At 43.5% G+C, this 24867-nt stretch overlaps 2 protein-coding genes across 2 annotated transcripts in view; one reads left to right on the top strand and one right to left on the bottom strand.

The window, feature by feature from the left end:
* The first annotated feature begins 244 nt into the window (after positions 1 to 244).
* On the top strand, positions 245 to 20579 carry LOC133539054 (UPF0450 protein C17orf58 homolog). The gene is made up of 5 exons (XM_061881082.1): positions 245 to 338; positions 5977 to 6531; positions 13634 to 13720; positions 13784 to 13975; positions 19787 to 20579. The coding sequence occupies exons 1-5, from the start codon at positions 263 to 265 to the stop codon at positions 19972 to 19974; spliced, it is 1098 nt and encodes a 365-aa protein (XP_061737066.1). The 5' UTR covers positions 245 to 262; the 3' UTR covers positions 19975 to 20579.
* Positions 20580 to 23732: 3153 nt separating this feature from the next.
* LOC133539053 (nucleosome-remodeling factor subunit BPTF-like) overlaps positions 23733 to 24867 on the bottom strand; it is a 151564-nt gene continuing 150429 nt past the window's right edge. The window contains 1 exon segment of the mRNA XM_061881081.1: positions 23733 to 24147. Within this exon segment, the coding sequence (XP_061737065.1) occupies positions 24141 to 24147 (7 nt within the window). The 3' untranslated portion in view covers positions 23733 to 24140.

Below are 24867 nucleotides of genomic sequence, written 5' to 3'. Positions count from 1 at the left end.
TGTTTCATTAGTGGGTGTGTCATAGTGGGTGTGGTATCAGTGGGTGTTTCATTAGTGGGTGTGTCATTAGTGTGTGTGGTATTGGTGGGTGTGTGTGTCATTAGTGGGTGTGTCATTAGTGGGTGTGGTATCAGTGGGTGTTTCATTAGTGGGTGTGTCATTAGTGGGTGTGTGTGTTTAGGATGTCCCGCCTTGTGTATAAAAGTGTGTCCTCTGCTGTCCTTCTCTGTCTTCATGTGCACCAACACCATCATTCTGCACGATGAGGACTACTTTGACTTTGTGTGTCTGCTTCCTCCTGCTTCCTCTTCTCATGGCGGAAGAACACCTTGTCAACGGTAAGTTGGAACCTAGAACCTAGGAATGGAAGAAAGTTGTACTTTATCCAAACTAGGAATGGAAGAAATGTGTAGTTTATCAGGCTCCCAATCAACTTGATTGTGGCAAACAAAATAAGTTTAGCACCGGAGGAGCTGGACCTGGTGAGTGATGGTGTGTTTGTTGGAAGGCAGACATCAGTGAGGATTTAGCAGGGCTGTCCAAAGTCACACTTGTCACTTTTGAAATAAGCAGCATGACATTTGAAACATACTATTACTACAAAAGCAGACATACAAAGTGGAATAATAATAATATTAATAATAAGATTAATGTAATGTGAACATGTTGACTGGAACACAAAGCTGCCAAGCAACTGTCATTAAATAATAATAATAATAATAATAATAATAATAATAATAGTCAATTGAAATGAACGCTGTTATGAATGATTGACTTATTCGAAGGTCACATGACTTCACATCAAATATTCCACTTTCAAACACTTTTGGGGGAAATATTTCATCTTTTGTGTTTGCATTTGACAAAAAGAGCAGGAAATATTAAAATACAAATAAAATAACAAATACAAAGATGTAGTTGACAAGTGGATGTTATAAACATATACACATTAATATTATTACCTGCTTATTTCTTCAAACATTTTTTGAGGGGCTTCTTTCCCCGCTCATCCTCCAGATTTTCTTTTCAACTGTCATTGCTAAAAAAAAAAAGGGGGGCAGTGATGTCATGAATTATTGACATATGTAAGGGTTGAAATATTTGACATTACAAGTTCCACTCTTGTCAAGAATTCCTGTCGGACCACCTGCTTTTCTTTCTCTGGGCAGACGACGTGAAGAGAAAACAATCTTCTCGATGTCAACTTCAATTCTGTAAAATACTTGAATTTGTAACTCGAGACAACGTTGAAAATCACCACATTTCAATGTCACAACCCAACATTGATTAAACCTTGTCAAAAATCATGTCGCTTCAAGGTCGTGTTGCTCAACATCAGGTTGTTTCAAGGTCGTGGTGTTCAACATCAGGTTGTTTCAAGGTCGCGGTGCTCAACGTCAGGTTGTTTCAAGGTCGCGGTGCTCAACATCAGGTTGTTTCAAGGTCGTGGTGTTCAACGTCAGGTTGTTTCAAGGTCGCGGTGCTCAACGTCAGGTTGTTTCAAGGTCGCGGTGCTCAACGTCAGGTTGTTTCAAGGTCGCGGTGCTCAACATCAGGTTGTTTCAAGGTCGCGGTGCTCAACATCAGGTTGTTTCAAGGTCGTGTTGCTCAACGTCAGGTTGTTTCAAGGTCGCGGTGCTCAACGTCAGGTTGTTTCAAGGTCGCAGTGCTCAACATCAGGTTGTTTCAAGGTTGTGGTGCTCAACATCAGGTTGTTTCAAGGTCGTGTTGCTCAACGTCAGGTTGTTTCAAGGTCGCGTTGCTCCACGTCAGGTTGTTTCAAGGTCGTGTTGCTCAACATCAGGTTGTTTCAAGGTCGTGTTGCTCAACATCAGGTTGTTTCAAGGTCGTGTTGCTCAACATCAGGTTGTTTCAAGGTTGTGGTGTTCAACATCAGGTTGTTTCAAGGTTGTGGTGTTCAACATCAGGTTGTTTCAAGGTCATGGTGCTCAACATCAGGTTGTTTCAAGGTCGTGGTGCTCAGCATCAGGTTGTTTCAAGGTCGTGTTGCTCAGCATCAGGTTGTTTCAAGGTAGTGGTGCTCAACGTCAGGTTGTTTCAAGGTCGTGTTGCTCAACATCAGGTTGTTTCAAGGTCGTGTTGCTCAACGTCAGGTTGTTTCAAGGTCGCGTTGCTCCACGTCAGGTTGTTTCAAGGTCGTGTTGCTCAACATCAGGTTGTTTCAAGGTCGTGTTGCTCAGCATCAGGTTGTTTCAAGGTCGTGGTGCTCAACGTCAGGTTGTTTCAAGGTCGTGTTGCTCAACATCAGGTTGTTTCAAGGTCGTGTTGCTCAACGTCAGGTTGTTTCAAGGTCGCGTTGCTCCACGTCAGGTTGTTTCAAGGTCGTGTTGCTCAACATCAGGTTGTTTCAAGGTCGTGTTGCTCAACATCAGGTTGTTTCAAGGTCGTGTTGCTCAACATCAGGTTGTTTCAAGGTTGTGGTGTTCAACATCAGGTTGTTTCAAGGTTGTGGTGTTCAACATCAGGTTGTTTCAAGGTTGTGGTGTTCAACATCAGGTTGTTTCAAGGTTGTGGTGTTCAACATCAGGTTGTTTCAAGGTTGTGGTGCTCAACATCAGGTTGTTTCAAGGTTGTGGTGTTCAACATCAGGTTGTTTCAAGGTCATGGTGCTCAACATCAGGTTGTTTCAAGGTCGTGGTGCTCAGCATCAGGTTGTTTCAAGGTCGTGTTGCTCAGCATCAGGTTGTTTCAAGGTCGTGGTGCTCAACATCAGGTTGTTTCAAGGTCGTGGTGCTCAGCATCAGGTTGTTTCAAGGTCGTGGTGCTCAACGTCAGGTTGTTTCAAGGTCGTGTTGCTCAACATCAGGTTGTTTCAAGGTCGTGTTGCTCAACGTCAGGTTGTTTCAAGGTCGCGTTGCTCCACGTCAGGTTGTTTCAAGGTCGTGTTGCTCAACATCAGGTTGTTTCAAGGTCGTGTTGCTCAACATCAGGTTGTTTCAAGGTCGTGTTGCTCAACATCAGGTTGTTTCAAGGTCGTGGTGTTCAACATCAGGTTGTTTCAAGGTCGTGTTGCTCAACATCAGGTTGTTTCAAGGTCGTGTTGCTCAGCATCAGGTTGTTTCAAGGTCGTGGTGCTCAACGTCAGGTTGTTTCAAGGTCGTGTTGCTCAACATCAGGTTGTTTCAAGGTCGTGTTGCTCAACGTCAGGTTGTTTCAAGGTCGCGTTGCTCCACGTCAGGTTGTTTCAAGGTCGTGTTGCTCAACATCAGGTTGTTTCAAGGTCGTGTTGCTCAACATCAGGTTGTTTCAAGGTCGTGTTGCTCAACATCAGGTTGTTTCAAGGTTGTGGTGTTCAACATCAGGTTGTTTCAAGGTTGTGGTGTTCAACATCAGGTTGTTTCAAGGTTGTGGTGTTCAACATCAGGTTGTTTCAAGGTTGTGGTGCTCAACATCAGGTTGTTTCAAGGTTGTGGTGTTCAACATCAGGTTGTTTCAAGGTCATGGTGCTCAACATCAGGTTGTTTCAAGGTCGTGGTGCTCAGCATCAGGTTGTTTCAAGGTCGTGTTGCTCAGCATCAGGTTGTTTCAAGGTCGTGGTGCTCAACATCAGGTTGTTTCAAGGTCGTGGTGTTCAACATCAGGTTGTTTCAAGGTCGTGGTGTTCAACATCAGGTTGTTTCAAGGTCATGGTGTTCAACATCAGGTTGTTTCAAGGTCATGGTGCTCAACATCAGGTTGTTTCAAGGTCGTGTTGCTCAAAATCAGGTTGTTTCAAGGTCGCGTTGCTCAACATCAGGTTGTTTCAAGGTCGTGTTGCTCAAAATCAGGTTGTTTCAAGGTCGCGTTGCTCCACATCAGGTTGTTTCAAGGACGTGGTGCTCAACATCAGGTTGTTTCAAGGTCGCGTTGATCAACAACAGGTTGTTTCAAGGTTGTGGTGCTCCACATCAGGTTGTTTCAAGGTCGCGTTGCTCAACTTCAGGTTGTTTCAAGGTCGTGGTGCTCAACATCAGGTTGTTTCAAGGTCGTGGTGTTCAACATCAGGTTGTTTCAAGGTCGTGGTGTTCAACATCAGGTTGTTTCAAGGTCATAGTGCTCAACATCAGGTTGTTTCAAGGTCGTGTTGCTCAACAACAGGTTGTTTCAAGGTCGCGGTGCTCAACGTCAGGTTGTTTCAAGGTCGCGTTGATCAACAACAGGTTGTTTCAAGGTTGTGGTGCTCGACATCAGGTTGTTTCAAGGTCACCGCGCTCCACATCAGGTTGTTTCAAGGTCCCGTTGCTCAACTTCAGGTTGTTTCAAGGTCGTGGTGCTCAACATCAGGTTGTTTCAAGGTCGTGGTGTTCAACATCAGGTTGTTTCAAGGTCGTGGTGTTCAACATCAGGTTGTTTCAAGGTCATGGTATTCAACATCAGGTTGTTTCAAGGTCGTGTTGCTCAAAATCAGGTTGTTTCAAGGTCGCGTTGCTCAACATCAGGTTGTTTCAAGGTCGTGGTGTTCAACATCAGGTTGTTTCAAGGCCGTGGTGCTCAACATCAGGTTATTTCAAGGTCGCGTTGATCAACAACAGGTTGTTTCAAGGTTGTGGTGCTCGACATCAGGTTGTTTCAAGGTCACCGCGCTCCACATCAGGTTGTTTCAAGGTCGCGTTGCTCAACTTCAGGTTGTTTCAAGGTCGTGGTGCTCAACATCAGGTTGTTTCAAGGTCGCGGTGCTCAACATCAGGTTGTTTCAAGGTCGTGGTGTTCAACATCAGGTTGTTTCAAGGTCATGGTGCTCAACATCAGGTTGTTTCAAGGCCGTGGTGCTCAACATCAGGTTGTTTCAAGGTCGCGTTGATCAACAACAGGTTGTTTCAAGGTTGTGGTGCTCGACATCAGGTTGTTTCAAGGTCACCGCACTCCACATCAGGTTGTTTCAAGGTCGCGTTGCTCAACTTCAGGTTGTTTCAAGGTCGTGGTGCTCAACATCAGGTTGTTTCAAGGTCGTGGTGTTCAACATCAGGTTGTTTCAAGGTCGTTTCAAGGTCATGGTGCTCAACATCAGGTTGTTTCAAGGTCGTGTTGCTCAAAATCAGGTTGTTTCAAGGTCGCGTTGCTCAACATCAGGTTGTTTCAAGGTCGTGTTGCTCAAAATCAGGTTGTTTCAAGGTCGCGTTGCTCCACATCAGGTTGTTTCAAGGACGTGGTGCTCAACATTAGGTTGTTTCAAGGACGTGGTGCTCAACATCAGGTTGTTTCAAGGACGTGGTGCTCAACATCAGGTTGTTTCAAGGTCGTGTTGCTCAAAATCAGGTTGTTTCAAGGTCGCGTTGCTCAACATCAGGTTGTTCCAAGGTCGTGTTGCTCAAAATCAGGTTGTTTCAAGGTCGCGTTGCTCCACATCAGGTTGTTTCAAGGACGTGGTGCTCCACATCAGGTTGTTTCAAGGACGTGGTGCTCAACATCAGGTTGCTTCAAGGTCGTGTTGCTCAAAATCAGGTTGTTTCAAGGTCGCGTTGCTCAACATCAGGTTGTTTCAAGGTCGTGGTGTTCAACATCAGGTTGTTTCAAGGTCGCGGTGCTCAACATCAGGTTGTTTCAAGGTCGTGGTGTTCAACATCAGGTTGTTTCAAGGTCATTGTGCTCAACATCAGGTTGTTTCAAGGTCACGGTGCTCAACATCAGGTTGTTTCAAGGTCGTGGTGTTCAACATCAGGTTGTTTCAAGGTCATGGTGCTCAACATCAGGTTGTTTCAAGGTTGTGGTGCTCAACATCAGGTTGTTTCAAGGTCGTGGTGCTCAACATCAGGTTGTTTCAAGGTCGTGGTGCTCAACATCAGGTTGTTTCAAGGTCGTGGTGCCAGTTGGGAGGACGAGTGTAAGGATCTAAATGTCCCCAACATGCTTTTAAAGTGGGAAAAAGTTTGATCTAGAGAGAACATTTCAGCACATGCTTATTTCCAAAAGTAATTGAAAATAATGAAAGGAAGAATAAATGTTAGTTGTCCTTACAGATGTTCTTTTTCATTGCAGAGTTCTATACTCTCCTGGAGAAGAGCCAGGGCACTTTAGTGGAGCCACCCCAGACCAACCAGAGCAGGCTGATGGTGAAAGAACCTTCACTGGCCATCAATGAGCTTCTGGAGAAGAGCAGCAGGACGTCTGAGTCCAAGTTCCATCCTCTCCCGTCTTCCGTGTGGCCAAAGCACCGCCACTTGTCCCCCGTCCTGCGCCACCACAACAAGAGTAAGAAAGGTGGCAAGATGGTGGAAGTGAGCACTGACAAAAGTCGAGGAGAAGCGACCGGTCTGCTTCCCAAACCAGCAAACCGCACGGTCCAGATGGGTCTCAGTCCGCCTCAGCCCACCCAGCCAGAGGACCGTCCCAACTCTAGAGCCAGAAGCGCTCCGGCTCCTGGCAGAGAGCCCCCCGGCCGACGCATGGACCCTGAGGAGAACCGGCCAGGGAAGGCCGGCTTCTTCCAGGCGGGCATGGCTGTGTCACCACCCCGAAACAACAGCCGGCCGGCGGTCAGCTACAACCGCCGCTCTTCAAGCCCGCTGCAGCACTTTGACATCCTCAGACCAGGTCAGTGAGGAAGACACTTCCTCTGCCGCTCCCTGACTTCAGCTTCAAGGCCAGTCCAAAGCCTGGGCTTTTAGCCTGCTAGTCAGCACGCTGGTCTCTCTTACCGGGTTCGCCCTTTTTGCTGTCTTGGCTTTTTCCTACTCTTCCACCCGGGCCTTGATCCCAGGAGAGGCAAGCGTGCTGACTACCATGCTAAAAGCCCAGGCTATCTACTCCATGGCCAGCAATGCTCTTCAAGTCGTCAGGGAGTGAGGTTTACTAACGAACCATTGATTCCACTTCTTTTGCTAGCACAGCCTCTCTTTTCACCACCGTTGTTTGACATTTGAGACACGTTGGGTCAAAATCCACGCCGCTCTTCAAAAACAAACCATTGGTGACAAAGTGTCTTCCACTTCTTTTGCCAGCACAGACTCTTTTTATTGCAGTTCTCCTACTTATTTTGGGTCAAAAGCCATGCCGGTTTTCAAAAAAACATCCCCAAGATGACTTTTGTTTCTTCTACTACTTCTTTTGCCAGCATATCACCCCTTTGACTGTGGTTTTCTCTATAATTTAGTTCAAAAATTCATGTTGGTTTTCAAAAACAAACTGCTGGTATCAACGAGGCTTCCACTTCCTTTTCCAGCTTGCCTCTTGAACTTCTTTGGCCATCATTACCACAGTTTTCCTACACTTGTTTTGGGTCTAAATCCCTGCTGGTTATCAAAAACAAAGCACTTCTTTTGCCATCATTATTAGTTTTCCAGTTTTACTGGATCGGTTTGCAGCCGAGTGTGAAGCGACCGGAATGAGAATCAGCACCTCCAAGTCCGAGTCCATGGTTCTCGCCCGGAAAAGGGTGGAATGCCATCTCCGGGTTGGGGAGGAGACACTGCCCCAAGTGGAGGAGTTCAAGTACCTCGGAGTCTTGTTTATGAGTGAGGGAAGAGTGGATCGTGAGCTCGAAAGGCGGATCGGTGCGGCGTCTTCAGTAATGCGGACGTTGTACCGATCCGTTGTGGTGAAGAAGGAGCTGAGCCGGAAGGCAAAGCTCTCAATTTACCGGTCGATCTACGTTCCCATCCTCACCTATGGTCATGAGCTTTGGGTCATGACCGAAAGGATAAGATCACGGGTACAAGCGGCCGAGATGAGTTTCCTCCGCCGTGTGGCGGGTCTCTCCCTTAGAGATAGGGTGAGAAGCTCTGCCATCCGGGAGGAACTCAAAGTAAAGCCGCTGCTCCTTCACATGGAGAGGAGCCAGATGAGGTGGTTCGGGCATCTGGTCAGGATGCCACCCGAACGCCTCCCTAGGGAGGTGTTTAGGGCACGTCCAACCGGTAGGAGGCCACGGGGAAGACCCAGGACACGTTGGGAAGACTATGTCTCCCGGCTGGCCTGGGAACGCCTCGGGATCCCCCGGGAAGAGCTAGACGAAGTGGCTGGGGAGAGGGAAGTCTGGGTTTCCCTGCTTAGGTTGTTGCCCCCGCGACCCGACCTCGGATAAGCGGAAGAAGATGGATGGATGGATGGATGGATATTAGTTTTCCTACACATTTTGGGTCGTCAAAAATCCATATTTGTTTCTCAAAAAACCCACCTATATGTCTTTTCTTTCTTCTTCTATTTCTTTTGCCAGCATTTCACCCCTTTGCTTGCAGTTGTATGTACAATCCTGCTCCAAATCCAAGCTGGTCTTCCAAAACAAACCACCAATTACAAAGTGACTTCCACTTCTTTTGCCAGCACATCCTCTTATACTTCCTTTGCCGTCATTCTTACACATTGTGGCTCAAAATCCATGCTGGTTTTATCACTAAGATGTGTCTTTTCTTTCTGCTACTCCTTCTTTTGCCAGCATATCAAGTCTTGGATTGCAGTTGTCTGTACAATTCTGCTGAAGATCCATGCTGGTCTTCCAAAGCAAAGCAGTGAGAAAGTTGCCAGCTTGATTACACGTCTTTCCCAACACCCTTTAGCTCAGACTCATGGCTAATTTACCCACCAAGATGCTCTCCTTCTTTACCCAGCACATCCCCATCGCCTACCTTTTTTGACAGCGCATCACCGACTTCTCTGCAGTTTTTATGTAGCTTTAAGGTCAGCGGTGGTTTTCACAAATAATGACAAAGAAAAGAGCGTCTCTCTTTTTTTGCCAGCACAGCTTCTTCTTATGCTTCTTTGGCCAGCGTATCAGCTTTCGTATTGCAGTCTTCTGTGCAACCTGGCTCCAGATCCATGCTGCTTTTCAAAAATAAACCACCACCACCAACAAAATCACGTCTAATTATTTCTTTAAAACTCCAAGTCATTTCCCTCTTTTGCCAACAGAAGTTTTCCCCACATTTGAGGTCAAATTCCAAAATGCCCACCTTCTTTTGCCAGCGTCATCATACATTTTCCACACATTTTGGGCCAAAACGCCAGCTCAGCTTAATAAAAAAAACAGCAAGTTGTTTTCATGATTCATTGAATTTGATAAAACACCAAGACGTTTTGCTTCTTTTGCCAGAATCATCACACGGTCAAAACCATGGCTATTGCAATTTTAAAACCCCATCCAAATGCTCTTCTTCTTTTGCCAGCACGTCTTATTCTTTTGCTTCTTCACAAAGCACATGACCTCTTTTACTGCACTTTGCATTTCTTCACTTTCAAGTCAAATACAACACTTCGCTTCAAAAAGAATCGCCAAGCAAAGAGCTTCCCACTTCTCGCGCTTCTTTTGCCAGCATACCACACATTTTATTGCAGTTTTCTGTACAATTTGGGTCCCAATCAATGCCAGTTTTCCAAAATAAACCAACAATACCAAAGTACTTAAGGTCAAAATCGTGGCTATTTTTGTTTTCAAACACCAAGATGTCCCTCTTCTTTTGCCAGTCCACATATTTCAGGTCAAAATAATGGCAAATCTAAAAAAAAATACCCCACAAAATGACCAAGACATTCTCCTTCTTTTGCCAGCATGATGACAGGTGTTTTACACACAAACCCTGACTAATGACGTCTAAAAATACCAAGATGTTCTCCTTACTTCAAAATCATTTCATGGAATAAACCTGCAAAGATGCTCGGCTTTCTTCTTATTCTTACACTTCTTTTGACAGCATACCGTTCTTTTTATTGAAGTTTTGGATGTACTTTCAGGTCAAATACAAGGCCGGTTTTTCAAAATAATCAGCAAGGAAAGAGCTTCCCACTTCTTTGGCCAGCAAAATCTTCTTGTAGTTATTCTTGCAACATATCACCCATTTAGTGAAGTTTTTTTTGTACAATTTGGGTCCAAATCCATGCTGTTTTTTCCACCCCCAAAAATAAACCACTAAAAAGGAAGTCTTCTCTTGTCAGTGCAGCTCGTTCAATTCTTTAGCCAGCATAATTCTTATATAATTGCCGTTTTTCCCGCATTTGATCCGTCTCAACCAACGCTGATTTTGGAAAAATAAACCAGCATGGCTAATATCTATAAATGTTTTCTTCTTTTCTCAGCATATATTTCACATTTCTTCCACACATTTTAGGTCAAAATCATTGCTAATCCTTTAACAGAAAAGTCCCAAGAAGTTCCGCTTCTTTTGCCAGCATCACAGGTTTTTCCACATACGGGAGGTCCAAACTTTGGCTCATGCAATCCCCAGAAAACTCCCAAGAAGTTCGGCTTCTTTTGCCAGCATCACAGGTTTTTCCACATACGGGAGGTCCAAACTTTGGCTCATGCAATCCCCAGAAAACTCCCGAGAAGTTCTGCTTCTTTTGCCAGCATCACAGGTTTTTCCACATACGGGAGGTCCAAACTTTGGCTCATGCAATCCCCAGAAAACTCCCGAGAAGTTCTGCTTCTTTTGCCAGCATCACAGGTTTTTCCACATACGGGAGGTCCAAACTTTGGCTCATGCAATCCCCAGAAAACTCCCAAGAAGTTTGGCTTCTTTTGCCAGCATCACAGGTTTTTCCACATACGGGAGGTCCAAACTTTGGCTCATGCAATCCCCAGAAAACTCCCGAGAAGTTCTGCTTCTTTTGCCAGCATCACAGGTTTTTCCACATACGGGAGGTCCAAACTTTGGCTTATGCAATCCCCAGAAAACTCCCAAGAAGTTCTGCTTCTTTTGCCAGCATCACAGGTTTTTCCACATACGGGAAGTCCAAACTTTGGCTCATGCAATCCCCAGAAAACTCCCAAGAAGTTCGGCTTCTTTTGCCAGCATCACAGGTTTTTCCACATACGGGAGGTCCAAACTTTGGCTCATGCAATCCCCAGAAAACTCCCGAGAAGTTCTGCTTCTTTTGCCAGCATCACAGGTTTTTCCACATACGGGAGGTCCAAACTTTGGCTCATGCAATCCCCAGAAAACTCCCGAGAAGTTCGGCTTCTTGTGCCAGCATCACAGGTTTTTCCACATACGAGAGGTCCAAACTTTGGCTCATGCAATCCCCAGAAAACTCCCAAGAAGTTCGGCTTCTTGTGCCAGCATCACAGGTTTTTCCACAAACGGGAGGTCCAAACTTTGGCTCATGCAATCCCCAGAAAACTCCCAAGAAGTTCGGCTTCTTTTGCCAGCATCACAGGTTTTTCCACATACGGGAGGTCCAAACTTTGGCTCATGCAATCCCCAGAAAACTCCCGAGAAGTTCTGCTTCTTTTGCCAGCATCACAGGTTTTTCCACATACGGGAGGTCCAAACTTTGGCTCATGCAATCCCCATAAAACTCCCGAGAAGTTCTGCTTCTTTTGCCAGCATCACAGGTTTTTCCACATACGGGAGGTCCAAACTTTGGCTCATGCAATCCCCAGAAAACTCCCAAGAAGTTCTGCTTCTTTTGCCAGCATCACAGGTTTTTCCACATACGGGAGGTCCAAACTTTGGCTCATGCAATCCCCAGAAAACTCCCGAGAAGTTCTGCTTCTTTTGCCAGCATCACAGGTTTTTCCACATACGGGAGGTCCAAACTTTGGCTCATGCAATCCCCAGAAAACTCCCAAGAAGTTTGGCTTCTTTTGCCAGCATCACAGGTTTTTCCACATACGGGAGGTCCAAACTTTGGCTCATGCAATCCCCAGAAAACTCCCAAGAAGTTCGGCTTCTTTTGCCAGCATCACAGGTTTTTCCACATACGGGAGGTCCAAACTTTGGCTCATGCAATCCCCAGAAAACTCCCAAGAAGTTTGGCTTCTTTTGCCAGCATCACAGGTTTTTCCACATACGGGAGGTCCAAACTTTGGCTCATGCAATCCCCAGAAAACTCCCAAGAAGTTTGGCTTCTTTTGCCAGCATCACAGGTTTTTCCACATACGGGAGGTCCAAACTTTGGCTCATGCAATCCCCAGAAAACTCCCAAGAAGTTCTGCTTCTTTTGCCAGCATCAGAGGTTTTTCCACATACGGGAGGTCCAAACTTTGGCTCATGCAATCCCCAGAAAACTCCCAAGAAGTTCTGCTTCTTTTGCCAGCATCAGAGGTTTTTCCACATACGGGAGGTCCAAACTTTGGCTCATGCAATCCCCAGAAAACTCCCAAGAAGTTCTGCTTCTTTTGCCGGCATCAGAGGTTTTTCCACATACGGGAGGTCCAAACTTTGGCTCATGCAATCCCCAGAAAACTCCCAAGAAGTTCGGCTTCTTTTGCCAGCATCACAGGTTTTTCCACATACGGGAGGTCCAAACTTCGGCTCATGCAATCCCCAGAAAACTCCCGAGAAGTTCTGCTTCTTTTGCCAGCATCACAGGTTTTTCCACATACGGGAGGTCCAAACTTTGGCTCATGCAATCCCCAGAAAACTCCCAAGAAGTTCGGCTTCTTTTGCCAGCATCACAGGTTTTTCCACATACGGGAGGTCCAAACTTTGGCTCATGCAATCCCCAGAAAACTCCCGAGAAGTTCTGCTTCTTTTGCCAGCATCACAGGTTTTTCCACATACGGGAGGTCCAAACTTTGGCTCATGCAATCCCCAGAAAACTCCCGAGAAGTTCTGCTTCTTTTGCCAGCATCACAGGTTTTTCCACATACGGGAGGTCCAAACTTTGGCTCATGCAATCCCCAGAAAACTCCCGAGAAGTTCTGCTTCTTTTGCCAGCATCACAGGTTTTTCCACATACGGGAGGTCCAAACTTTGGCTCATGCAATCCCCAGAAAACTCCCAAGAAGTTCGGCTTCACACATTTAAGGTTAAAAATCCTGATCAATAAAAAACAAAAACAAGATGTTCCTCTTCTTTTGCCAGCACATCTTATTCTTACTGTTCTTTTGACACAATATTGCAATTTTTGAAGTACAATTTGGGTCCAAATCAATGTTATTTTTCAAAAAATACCCACCAAAATGATGGCTGTTAACACCAAATTGTTTTCCTCCTCTTTTGCCAGCATGATCATGTTTTCCACATATCTTAAGTGAAAATCATGGACAAGCTAAAAAAAAAATAAAAATACCAAGACCCTCTTCTTTAACCAGCACGACCTTGCATTTTCTCCCACATTTAAGGTGAAAATCTCATAAAAGAAATAGCAAGACCTTCTACTTCTTTTGCCAGCATGATCACAGGTGATTTAAAGTTGAAAGGGACTAATTCAATTAGAAAAACACCAACATGTTCTGCTTCTTTTGCCAGAATGTTCACGCCTTTTAGTTCAAGATCATGGCTAATTTAATAATAAATAAATACGTAAAACCACAAATATTGCCCCTCTTCTTATGCCAGCACATCTTTTCTACTCTTCTTTTGACACAATATCCTTTTTATCACAGTTGTCGTACTCTCAGGTCAAATACAATGCTGCTTTTGACAAATAATCACCAAGGAAGGAGCTTCCCACGTCATCTTTTTTTTACTCTTCTTTTGCCAGCAGAGCACCCTTTTTATTGAACTTTTCCATTCCATCGCGTCCAAATCAATGCTGATTTTGGAAGATAAACAACGAAGGAAAAGGAAGGAAGTCTTCTTTTGTCAATGCAGCTTGTCCACTTCTTGTGCCAGCACATTTTGAGAGGATGGCAGTTTGGTTCTGTCCACATCACTGCTTCTGGTCCAAGAAGAAGCCCAAAGGGAAAGTCCATGAGTTTTGCTTCTTGGGCCAGCATGTTGCAGTAGACTGCTCTGAGATGTTTGCCTCCTTGCAGAGGCGGAGGCCCCGCACGACTCCTTCTGCTTGGGCGAGTGCAGGAAGGAGAAGGAGGAGAAGGAACACCTGTGCTCCAGCCAGTTCGGTAGGTGAGGAAGAGGAGGAGGAGGAGGATGGAGCCTCAACATGTCCTGTGGTCTCCTGACAGCCGTCAATGGTGTGGTCCACCACCTGGAGGTTCTGCGTAGAGGAGTACGTCTCGTCACCCTGATGGTGAGCAGCGATGGCTTCTACAAGAGCGCTGGCCTCTACGCCGCTCCCGACTCCTTCTTCTTCAAGGTGCACCTCCTGGTCCTGGACACCTTCCACTGCAGCAAGCCCTGTCCTCACATCACACTCGGTCAGCACTCTTACTCACACTTCTACTCCTTTTACTCACGCTTCTACTCACGCTTCTACTCCACTTTTCCTCCTTTTATTTACACTTCTACTCCACTTTTACTCACACTTCTACTCCTTTTACTCACACTTCTACTCCACTTTTACTCACACTTCTACTCCACTTTTCCTCCTTTTATTTACACTTCTACTCCACTTCTACTCCTTTTACTCACGCTTCTACTCCACTTTTACTCACACTTCTACTCCACTTTTCCTCCTTTTATTTACACTTCTACTCCACTTCTACTCCTTTTACTCACGCTTCTACTCCACTTTTACTCACACTTCTACTCCACTTTTCCTCCTTTTATTTACACTTCTACTCCACTTCTACTCCTTTTACTCACACTTTTACTCACGCTTCTACTCCACTTTTACTCACACTTCTACTCCACTTTTCCTCCTTTTATTTACACTTCTACTCCACTTTTACTCACGCTTCTACTCCACTTTTACTCACACTTCTACTCCACTTTTCCTCCTTTTATTTACACTTCTACTCCACTTTTACTCACACTTCTACTCCTTTTACTCACACTTCTACTCCACTTTTACTCACCCTTCTACTCCACTTTTACTCACACTTCTACTCCACTTTTCCTCCTTTTATTTACACTTCTACTCCACTTTTACTCACACTTCTACTCCTTTTATTCACACTTTTACTCACGCTTCTACTCCATTTTTCCTCCTTTTATTCACACTTTTACTCACGCTTCTACTCCACTTTTACTCACACTTCTACTCCTTTTATTCATAATTTTACTTATACTTCTATTCACACATCTACTCCACTTACTCCTTTTATTCACACTTCTACTCCTTTTATTCATACTTTTACTTCTATTCACGCTTCTACTCCACTTTTACTCCTTTTATTCACACTTTTCTTTCTTTTACTCACGCTTCTACTCCACTTTTCCTCCTTTTATTCACTCTTCTACTCCACTCTTACTCACACTTCTACTCCACTTTTCCTCCTTTTATTCACACTTCTACTCCACTTTTACTCACACATCTACTCCTTTTATTCACACTTTTACTCACGCTTCTACTCTATTTTCCTCCTTTTATTCACACTTCTACTCCACTCTTACTCACACTTCTACTCCTTTTACTCACACTTCTACTCCTTTTATTCATACTTTTACTTATACTTCTATTCACACATCTACTCCACTTTTACTCCTTTTATTCACACTTGTACTCCACTTTTACTCCTTTTATTCATACTTTTCTTCCTTTTACTCACACTTCTACTCACGCTTCTACTCCACTTTTATTCACACTTTTACTCCTTTTACTCACGCTTCTACTCCACTTTTACTCCTTTTACTCACGCTTGTACTCCACTTTTAATCCTTTTATTCACACTTTCTCACACTTCTACTCCTTTTATTCATAATTTTACTCACACATCTACTCCTTTTATTCACACTTTTACTCACGCATCTACTCCTTTTATTCACACTTTTACTCACGCATCTACTCCACTTTTACTCCTTTCATTCACACTTTTACTCATTTTACTCACACTTCTACTCCACTTTTACTCCTTTTATTCATACTTTTACTTATACTTCTATTCACGCTTCTACTCCACTTTTACTCCTTTTATTCACACTTTTCCTCCTTTTATTCACACTTGTACTCCACTCTTACTCACACTTGTACTCCACTCTTACTCACACTTGTACTCCTTTTACACACGCTTCTACTCCACTTTTACTCACGCTTCTACTCCTTTTACTCACGCTTCTACTCCACTTTTACTCCTTTTATTCACACTTTGTCCTTTTACTCACTCTTCTACTCCACTTTTACTCCTTTTATTCACACTTTTACTCATTTTACTCACACTTCTACTCCACTTTTACTCCTTTTATTCATAATTTTACTCACACTTCTATTCCTTTTATTCACACATTTACTCACGCTTCTACTCCACTTTTAATCCTTTTATTCACAAGTTTACTCATTTTACTCACACTTCTACTCCTTTTATTCATACTTTTACTTATACTTCTATTCACGCTTCTACTCCACTTTTACTCCTTTTATTCACACTTTTACTCATTTTACTCACACTTTTACTCCTTTTATTCATACTATGCTTCTACTCCACTTTTACTCCTTTTATTCATACTTTTACTTACACTTCTATTCACGCTTCTACTCCACTTTTACTGCTTTTATTCACACTTTTCTTCCTTTTGCTCACGCTTCTACTCCACTTGCTCCTTTTATTCACACTTTTACTCCTTCTACTCACACTTTTACTCCTTTTATTCACACTTTTACTCCACTTGTACACCTTTTATTCACACTTTTACTCACACTTCTACTCCACTTTTATTCACACTTTTACTTTTTTTATTCCCACTTCTACTCCTTTTATTCACACATATACTCCTTTTATTCACACATATACTCCTTTTATTCACACATATCCTCCTTTTATTCACTTTTAATCCTTTTATTTCCATTTCTCCTTTTATTCACACTTTTACTTCTTTTATCCACATATTTACTCCTTTTATTTACACTTTTAATCCTTTTATTCCCACTTCTACTCCTTTTATTCCCTCTTCTATTCCACTTTCACTCTGTTTATTCCCACTTTGACTCCTTTTATTCTCACTTCTACTCCTTTTATTACAATTCTTCTCCACTTCTACTCATGTTATTTCACTTTTACTGCCGTTATTCCACCTCTACTCCTTTTATTCCCACTTCTACTCCTTTTATTCCACATGAATTCCACTTTTACTCCTGTTGTTACACTTTTACTCCTTTTATTCCCACTTTTACTCCTTTTATTACACTTCTACTCCACTTTTACCCGTTATTGCACTTTTGCTTTTTTTATTCCACTTGTACTCTTTTTATTCACACGTATACTTATTTTATTCCATTTGTACTCCTTTTGTTCCCACTTGTACTCCATCTATGGACTGTCCAAGGTGAGTGGGGTGTGTGGATGTCACGTACATGTCAACAATACAACTGTTTCCAACACAACAATTCCTACATGTCATGATGACTTGTGTTCCAAAAGAATGAAGGGGAAGAGAAATAAGCAGACTTTAGTAACCTTGTAGATTGTTATAGTACAAATAACACAGGGCATCCAAAGCGAGGCCAGCAGCTAACTTCTTAGCGGCTAGCGCCACATGCTAACATTCTGTCAGAAAGGAGTGGAATAAAAGAGCGCAGAGGTGGAATAAGTTGCAGTGTTGACTGTAGCAACAGAAAGTTGACATGCCATCAAAGTTATATTTGTTCCAAATAAAAGTAGAATTAGATACGTTACAGATCCCGGGGGACATTTCATTCAATCATTGAGGCCCCAATCAGCAAATATTCCACTTGGAAATATTTCTGGAAGAAAACATTTCATATTTTGCGTGTTTGACATGTACAACTTGGAAGTTGTCTTGGACAAAAAGCAAGAAAAAGATTTGATGGCTGAGCTGGATGTCCATGCAAGCCTTGAAAGTCAAGAATACTTCATCCTAAATCTTACTTGCGACACTTTTACATCCCTCACAGTTTTTTAGTGGGATTAAAACAAAACAAAAACAAACTAATTGCCCCCCAAAATAACAAATCCAAATCAATGTTGTTATAAATGATTGACGACACTTACTCATTTCCTAAGTTGGAGTGGAGGGGAAATATTTCACATTGTGTGTTGGTGCTTTTCCCAAAAGGCTTTTATTTTGACACGAAACATCAAAAATAAATGTGACTTAATATCCATGAAAGTATTCTCATTGAGGGACACATTGCAGTGACAGAGAAGCCCCCCCCCAAAATATCAATTAAACTTATGCAAGCCATTATTAATAAGCTGTGATTAATCACCATTTAATCCATGCAAACCATTAAAAATGAGCTGTGATTGATCACCATTTAATTTATGCAAGCCATTATTAATGAGCTGTGATTGATCAGCATAGAAGTGTGATGCATCCCATAGAAAATAGCATTGGTACACAGATTGATGATGCAATATTATTGCATAGTGGATTATTTTCAGTGCTGTATAAATTACTGTGAGATTTCAACGTTATCTCGACACAAATATTACTGCTAAACTGTATATATTATTTATATATTCTTTGGCAAAATATTCAAGTTTCAACCATGAGAAAGAATGAATGCATATAGTAAAAAAACAAATATGATTGATTGACACATGGGGACATTTCTCTTAGAAATGAGACTTCATTTGGAACATGTTATGACTGAGACCAAAGGTAAGAACCCAGGTAAAGGTAAGAGCCCAGGTAAAGATAGGAGCCTAGGTAAAGATAGGAGACCAGGTAAAGGTAAGAGCCCAGGTAAAGGTAGGAGCCCAAGTAAAGATAGGAGCCCAGGTAAAGGTAAGAGCCCAGGTAAAGGTAGGAGCCCAGGTAAAGGTAAGAGCCCAGGTAAAGATAGGAGCCCAGGTAAAATAGGAGACCAGGTAAAGGTAAGAGCCCAGGTAAAAGTAATAGCCCAGGTAAAGATAGGAGCCCAAGTAAAGATAGGAGCCCAGGTAAAGATAGGAGACCAGGTAAAGATAGGAGACCAGGTAAAGGTAAGAGCCCAGGTAAAAGTAATAGCCCAGGTAAAGATAGGAGCCCAAGTAAAGATAGGAGCCCAGGTAAAGATAGGAGACCAGGTAAAGGTAAGAGCCCAGGTAAAGATAGGAGCCCAAGTAAAGATATGAGCCCAGGTAAAGATAGGAGACCAGGTAAAGGTAAGAGCCCAGGTAAAGGTAAGAGCCCAGGTAAAGGTAGGAGCCCAGATAAAGATAGGAGCCCAGGTAAAATAGGAGACCAGGTAAAGGTAAGACCCCAGGTAAAAGTAATAGCCCAGGTAAAGATAGGAGCCCAAGTAAAGATAGGAGCCCAGGTAAAGATAGGAGACCAGGTAAAGGTAAGAGCCCAGGTAAAGGTAGGAGCCCAGGTAAGGTAAGAGCCCAGGTAAAATAGGAGACCAGGTAAAGGTAAGAGCCCAGGTAAAGATAGGAGCCCAGGTAAAATAGGAGACCAGGTAAAGGTAAGAGCCCAGGTAAAGGTAAGAGCCCAGGTAAAGATAAGAGCCCAGGTAAAGGTAGGAGCCCAGGCAAAGGTAAGAGCCCAGGTAAAGATAGGAGCCCACGTAAAAATAGGAGCCCAGGTAAAGGTAAGAGCCCAGGTAAAGGTAAGAGCTCGAGTAAAGGTAAGAGCCCAGGTAAAGGTAAGAGCCCAAGTAAAGGTCATAGCCCAGGTAAAGGTAAGAGCCCAGGTAAAGTTAAGAGCCCAGGTAAAGGTAAGAGCCCAAGTAAAGGTAATAGCCCAGGTAAAGGTAAGAGCCCAAGTAAAGGTAAGAGCCCAGGTAAAGGTAAGAGCCCAAGTAAAGGGCATAGCCCAGGTAAAGGTAAGAGCCCAAGTAAAGGTCATAGCCCAGGTAAAGGTAAGAGCCCAAGTAAAGGTCATAGCCCAGGTAAAGGTAAGAGCCCAAGTAAAGGTCATAGCCCAGGTAAAGGTAAGAGCCCAAGTAAAGGTCATAGCCCAGGTAAAGGTAAGAGCCCAAGTAAAGGTCATAGCCCAGGTAAAGGTAAGAGCCCAAGTAAAGGTCATAGCCCAGGTAAAGGTAAGAGCCCAAGTAAACGTAAGAGCCTATGTCTTTAGAAAAAGAAAATAGCACAACAGCCCCTGCATACTTGAATGTTTTGCCCTGAGTGTAAAAGTGTGGAGCGTCAGCTGGTTGTCCCTCACTGCTCCCCTCACTCCCCCAGGCAGCAGATACATTGTGATGGGACAAATCTACCACCGGAGGCGCCATCTTCCCGCCGACCTCCTGACCCTGGTGGGCGGCCGGCTGAAGGCGGGCGACGGCATCCTGAGGAGCAACAACTACGTCAGGAGGTTCAACAAACGCAAGCACCAGAAGGTGGTGGAGGCCGCACACACCCGCTGTCCGTGAAGCCACCGTGTCGGGTGTGGCCACAAACTACTCCACCGTGGATTGTCTTCCCTCCGCGCTTCATGGCGGCCACATCAAGTCCACACCAGGATGTGACACCACATCAAGTCCACACCAGGATGTGACCGCCACATCTAGTCCACACCAGGATGTGACCGCCACATCAAGTCCACACCAGGATGTGACCGCCACATCAAGTCCACACCAGGATGTGACCGCCACATCAAGTCCACACCAGGATGTGACCGCCACATCAAGTCCACACCAGGATGTGACCGCCACATCAAGTCCACACCAGGATGTGACCGCCACATCAAGTCCACACCAGGATGTGACCGCCACATGTAGTCCACACCAGGATGTGACCGCCACATCAAGTCCACACCAGGATGTGACCGCCACATAAAGTCCACACCAGGATGTGACCGCCACATCAAGTCCACACAAGGATGTGACCGCCACATGTAGTCCACACCAGGATGTGACCGCCACATCAAGTCCACACCAGGATGTGACCGCCACATCAAGTCCACACCAGGATGTGACCGCCACATCAAGTTCACACCAGGATGTGACACCACATCAAGTCCACACCAGGATGTGACCGCCACATGTAGTCCACACCAGGATGTGACCGCCACATCAAGTCCACACCAGGATGTGACCGCCACATCAAGTCCACACCAGGATGTGACCGCCACATCAAGTCCACACCAGGATGTGACCGCCACATCAAGTCCACACCAGGATGTGACCGCCACATCAAGTCCACACCAGGATGTGACCGCCACATCAAGTCCACACCAGGATGTGACCGCCACAAGTACAAAACAAACTCTACGAAGTAACGACTCTTTCAAAAACACTGTGGCTCCACTTTTTCAAAATTCCTTTGGACTTCTTCTCCTCTGACGCTACACCACCGTGTCCAAACTACAACCCCGTTTCCATATGAGTTGGGAAATTGTGTTCGATGTAAATACAAACAGAATACAATGATTTGCAAATCCTTTTCAAGCCATATTCAGTTGAATATGCTACAAAGACAACATATTTGATGTTCAAACTGATAAACCTTTATGTTTGGCAAATAATCATTAACTTTTGAATTTGAAGTTGGGAAAGGTGGCAATAAATACTGATCAAGTTGAGGAATGCTCATCAAACACTTATTTGGAACATCCCACAGGTGTGCAGGCTAATTGGGAACAGGTGGGTGCCATGATTGGGTATAAAAACAGCTTCCCAAAAAAATGCTCAGTCTTTCACAAGAAAGGATGGGGCGAGGTACACCCCTTTGTCCACAACTGCGTGAGCAAATAGTCAAACAGTTTAAGAACAACATTTCTCAAAGTGCAATTGCAAGAAATTTAGGGATTTCAACATCTACGCTCCATAATATCATCAAAAGGTTCAGAGAATCTGGAGAAATCACTCCACGTAAGCGGCATGGCCGGAAACCAACATTGAATGACCGTGACCTTCCATCCCTCAGACGGAACTGTATCAAAAAACGACATCAATCTCTAAAGGATATCACCACATGGGTTCAGGAACACTTCAGAAAACCACTGTCACTAAATACAGTTGGTCGCAACATCTGTAAGTGCAAGTTAAAGCTCTACTATGCAAAGCGAAAGCCATTTATCAACAACATCCAGAAACGTCGCCGGCTTCTCTGGGCCCGAGATCATCTAAGATGGACTGATGCAAAGTGGAAAAGTGTTCTGTGGTCTGTCGAGTCCACATTTCTAATTGTTTTTGTAAATATTTGACATCGTGTCATCCGGACCAAAGGGGAAGCGAACCATCCAGACTGTTATCAAAGCAAAGTGTAAAAGCCAGCAAGTGTGATGGTATGGGGGTGTATTAGTGCCCAAGGCATGTGTAACTTACACATCTGTGAAGGCACCATTAATGCTGAAAGGTACATACAGCTTTTGGAACAACATATGCTGCAGTCTTTTTCACGGACGCCCCTGCTTATTTCAGTAAGACAATGCCAAGCCACATTCAGCATGTGTTACAACAGCGTGGCTTCGTTAAAAAAAGAGTGTGGGTACTTTCCTGGCCCGCCTGCAGTCCAGACCTGTCTCCCATGGAAAATATGGGGAGCATTATGAAGGTTAAAATACGACAGTGGAATTTCACATTTTCTATGATGGATAAAAGACTGAATATTGACAAAATATGAACGTCACACTCCCTTTCCTTCCGCATATTTTACAATCAAGTAAAACGCAACAAACAGTAAAATATGAACGCAAAGGGTAAAAAATAAACCCACCTACAATGTGATATCACTAAGCTTTAGAACTTTGTGGAAACGCTTCCCGCCCACACTGCTTGGTGCCTCCTCTGAGCTCCTGTCACTTACATCACCATAGTAACTCATTACATCACCATAGTAACTCAGTAGATGACCATAGTAACTCATTAGATGACCATAGTAACTCATTACATCACCATAGTAACTTATTAGTTGACCATAGTAACTCATTAGATGACCATAGTAACTCATTAGATGAGCATAGTAACTCATTAGATGACCATAGTAACTCATTACATCACCATAGTAACTCATTAGATGACCATAGTAACTCATTACATCACCAGAGTAACTCATTAGATGAGCATAGTAACTCATTAGATGAGCATAGTAACTCATTAGATAAGCATAGCAACTCATTAGATAAGCATAGCAACTCATTAGATGAGCATAGTAACTCATTGGATGACCATAGTAACTCATTAGATGAGCATAGTAACTCATTGGATGAGCATAGTAACTCATTGGATGAGCATAGTAACTCATTAGATGACCATAGTAACTCATTACATCACCATAATAACAAATTACATGAGCATAGTAAGTAATTAGATGAGCATAGTAACTCATTGGATGAGCATAGTAACTCATTAGATGACCATAGTAACTCATTACATCACCATAATAACAAATTACATGAGCATAGTAAGTAATGAGTTGAGCATAGTAAGTAATTAGATGAGCATAGTAACTCATTAGATGAGCATAGTAACTCATTAGATGACCATAGTAACTCATTACATCACCATAGTAACTCATTAGATAAGAATAGTATCTTATTACATCACCATAGTAACTCATTAGATGAGCATAGTAACTCATTAGTTGAGCATAGTAACTCATTAGATGAGCATAGTAACTCATTAGATGAGCATAGTAACTCATTACATCACCATAATAACAAATTACATGAGCATAGTAAGTAATGAGTTGAGCATAGTAACTAATTAGATGACCATAGTAACTCATTAGATAAGCATAGTAACTCATTAGATGAGCATAGTAACTCATTAGATGAGCATAGTAACTCATTAGATGACCATAGTAACTAATTACATGACCATAATTAATAACAAATTACATGACCATAGTAAGTAATGAGTTGAGCATAGTAAGTAATTAGATGAGCATAGTAAGTTATTAGATGACCATAGTAACTCATTAGATCACCATAGTAACTCATTACATCACCATAGTAACTCATTACTATATGTTCCTTTGTTCAATGTTCCTGGAGGTTTGTTCATGACTATAAAATAATCATGAGCTTACTGCCATTAGACATCAGGACTTCCCTCTCAGGGACTCGTGTGCTCAGGTCCAAGTCCTCAAGTCCAAACTACTTTTTAGACTTTCTAGCAGAGCTGCTGACTGCTGCACTTTGTTGTTACAAAGAGACCTACGGAGATGGCAAAGGAAAGAAAAAGGGTTGGTTGTTTCCTTTTTTTTATTAAAAGCTTTACAATATGACAAAAATATTGACTAGGACAAATAGAAAAGACACGTAACGGATGCCAGTGGGTCAGACCGAGCAGCCATGTTGGTCAAACTGTTGAATAATAATATACAATCAAATCTTGGCTAGGAGGTGAGGTGAGGTGTTCCTAAACAAATGGCAAATACATGTTACACAGAGAAGAGATCCTCCAATGAAAGCTTCTATCCAAGGGAAAGACAAATACCTTCTTGTGGTGTTACCAACATGGCTGCCAATCCTCCAATAGACCAATGATTTTAGTGCTGCCTTACACAAGGTCAAACAAAAATACTACTTCCTGGATTGGGAATTTTGTTTTTGTTTGTTTTGAGCGTGACCTTGCCACCCAGGACTCTGACATCACAATCTGGGAGAGAGAGAGAGAGAGAGAGAGAGAGGGAGAGAGAGAGAGAGAATGGAGGCAGTGAATACATGCAGCAAGTGGACTAGCAACCACAAAATCAAATGTTGTCCACAATAATCCAGGGTGTCCAAACTGCAGCTCTCCAGTGACTTCATTGGGGGCTCACAAGTTTAATGAGGAATGTGGTCCCCGACTTCATCTAAAGTATCAATGACAAAATCATTGCTGACATTTTCTGGCCAGCCCAAGTCACTCACTTGAATGACCATGAATTGCACTTATAAACCACAGCATTTTTACATATGACCCAATCCAAACAACCTCTCCCACTCTTGCCGCAAATTAACTGACACACACGGTCACACACATACCACAACTACCACACACGGTCACACATACCACAACTACCACACACGGTCACACACATACCACAACTACCACACACGGTCACACATACCACAACTACCACACACGGTCACACATACCACAACTACCACACACGGTCACACACATACCACACACACCACAACTACCACACACGGTCACACACACCACCACAACCACACACGGTCACACATACCACAACTACTACACACGGTCACACACATACCACACACACCACAACTACCACACACACCACAATTACCACACACGGTCACACACACCACAACTACCACACACGGTCACACACATACCAAAACTACCACACACACCACAACTACC

This window comes from Nerophis ophidion, linkage group LG20 (assembly GCF_033978795.1).
Source record: "Nerophis ophidion isolate RoL-2023_Sa linkage group LG20, RoL_Noph_v1.0, whole genome shotgun sequence".
NCBI lineage: Eukaryota > Metazoa > Chordata > Actinopteri > Syngnathiformes > Syngnathidae > Nerophis > Nerophis ophidion.
Note: the sequence above shows the minus strand (reverse complement) of the source record. Positions and strands in the feature narration are given on the sequence as shown.

Excerpts from the sequence above, each read along its gene's own strand:
- LOC133539054 (XM_061881082.1), top strand. The coding sequence starts at position 263 with ATGAGGACTACTTTGACTTTGTGTGTCTGCTTCCTCCTGCTTCCTCTT. Across the intron at positions 13,721-13,783 it reads CCTGTGCTCCAGCCAGTTCG|CCGTCAATGGTGTGGTCCAC; the intron begins GTAGGTGAGGAA and ends GTCTCCTGACAG. Across the intron at positions 13,976-19,786 it reads CTGTCCTCACATCACACTCG|GCAGCAGATACATTGTGATG; the intron begins GTCAGCACTCTT and ends TCACTCCCCCAG.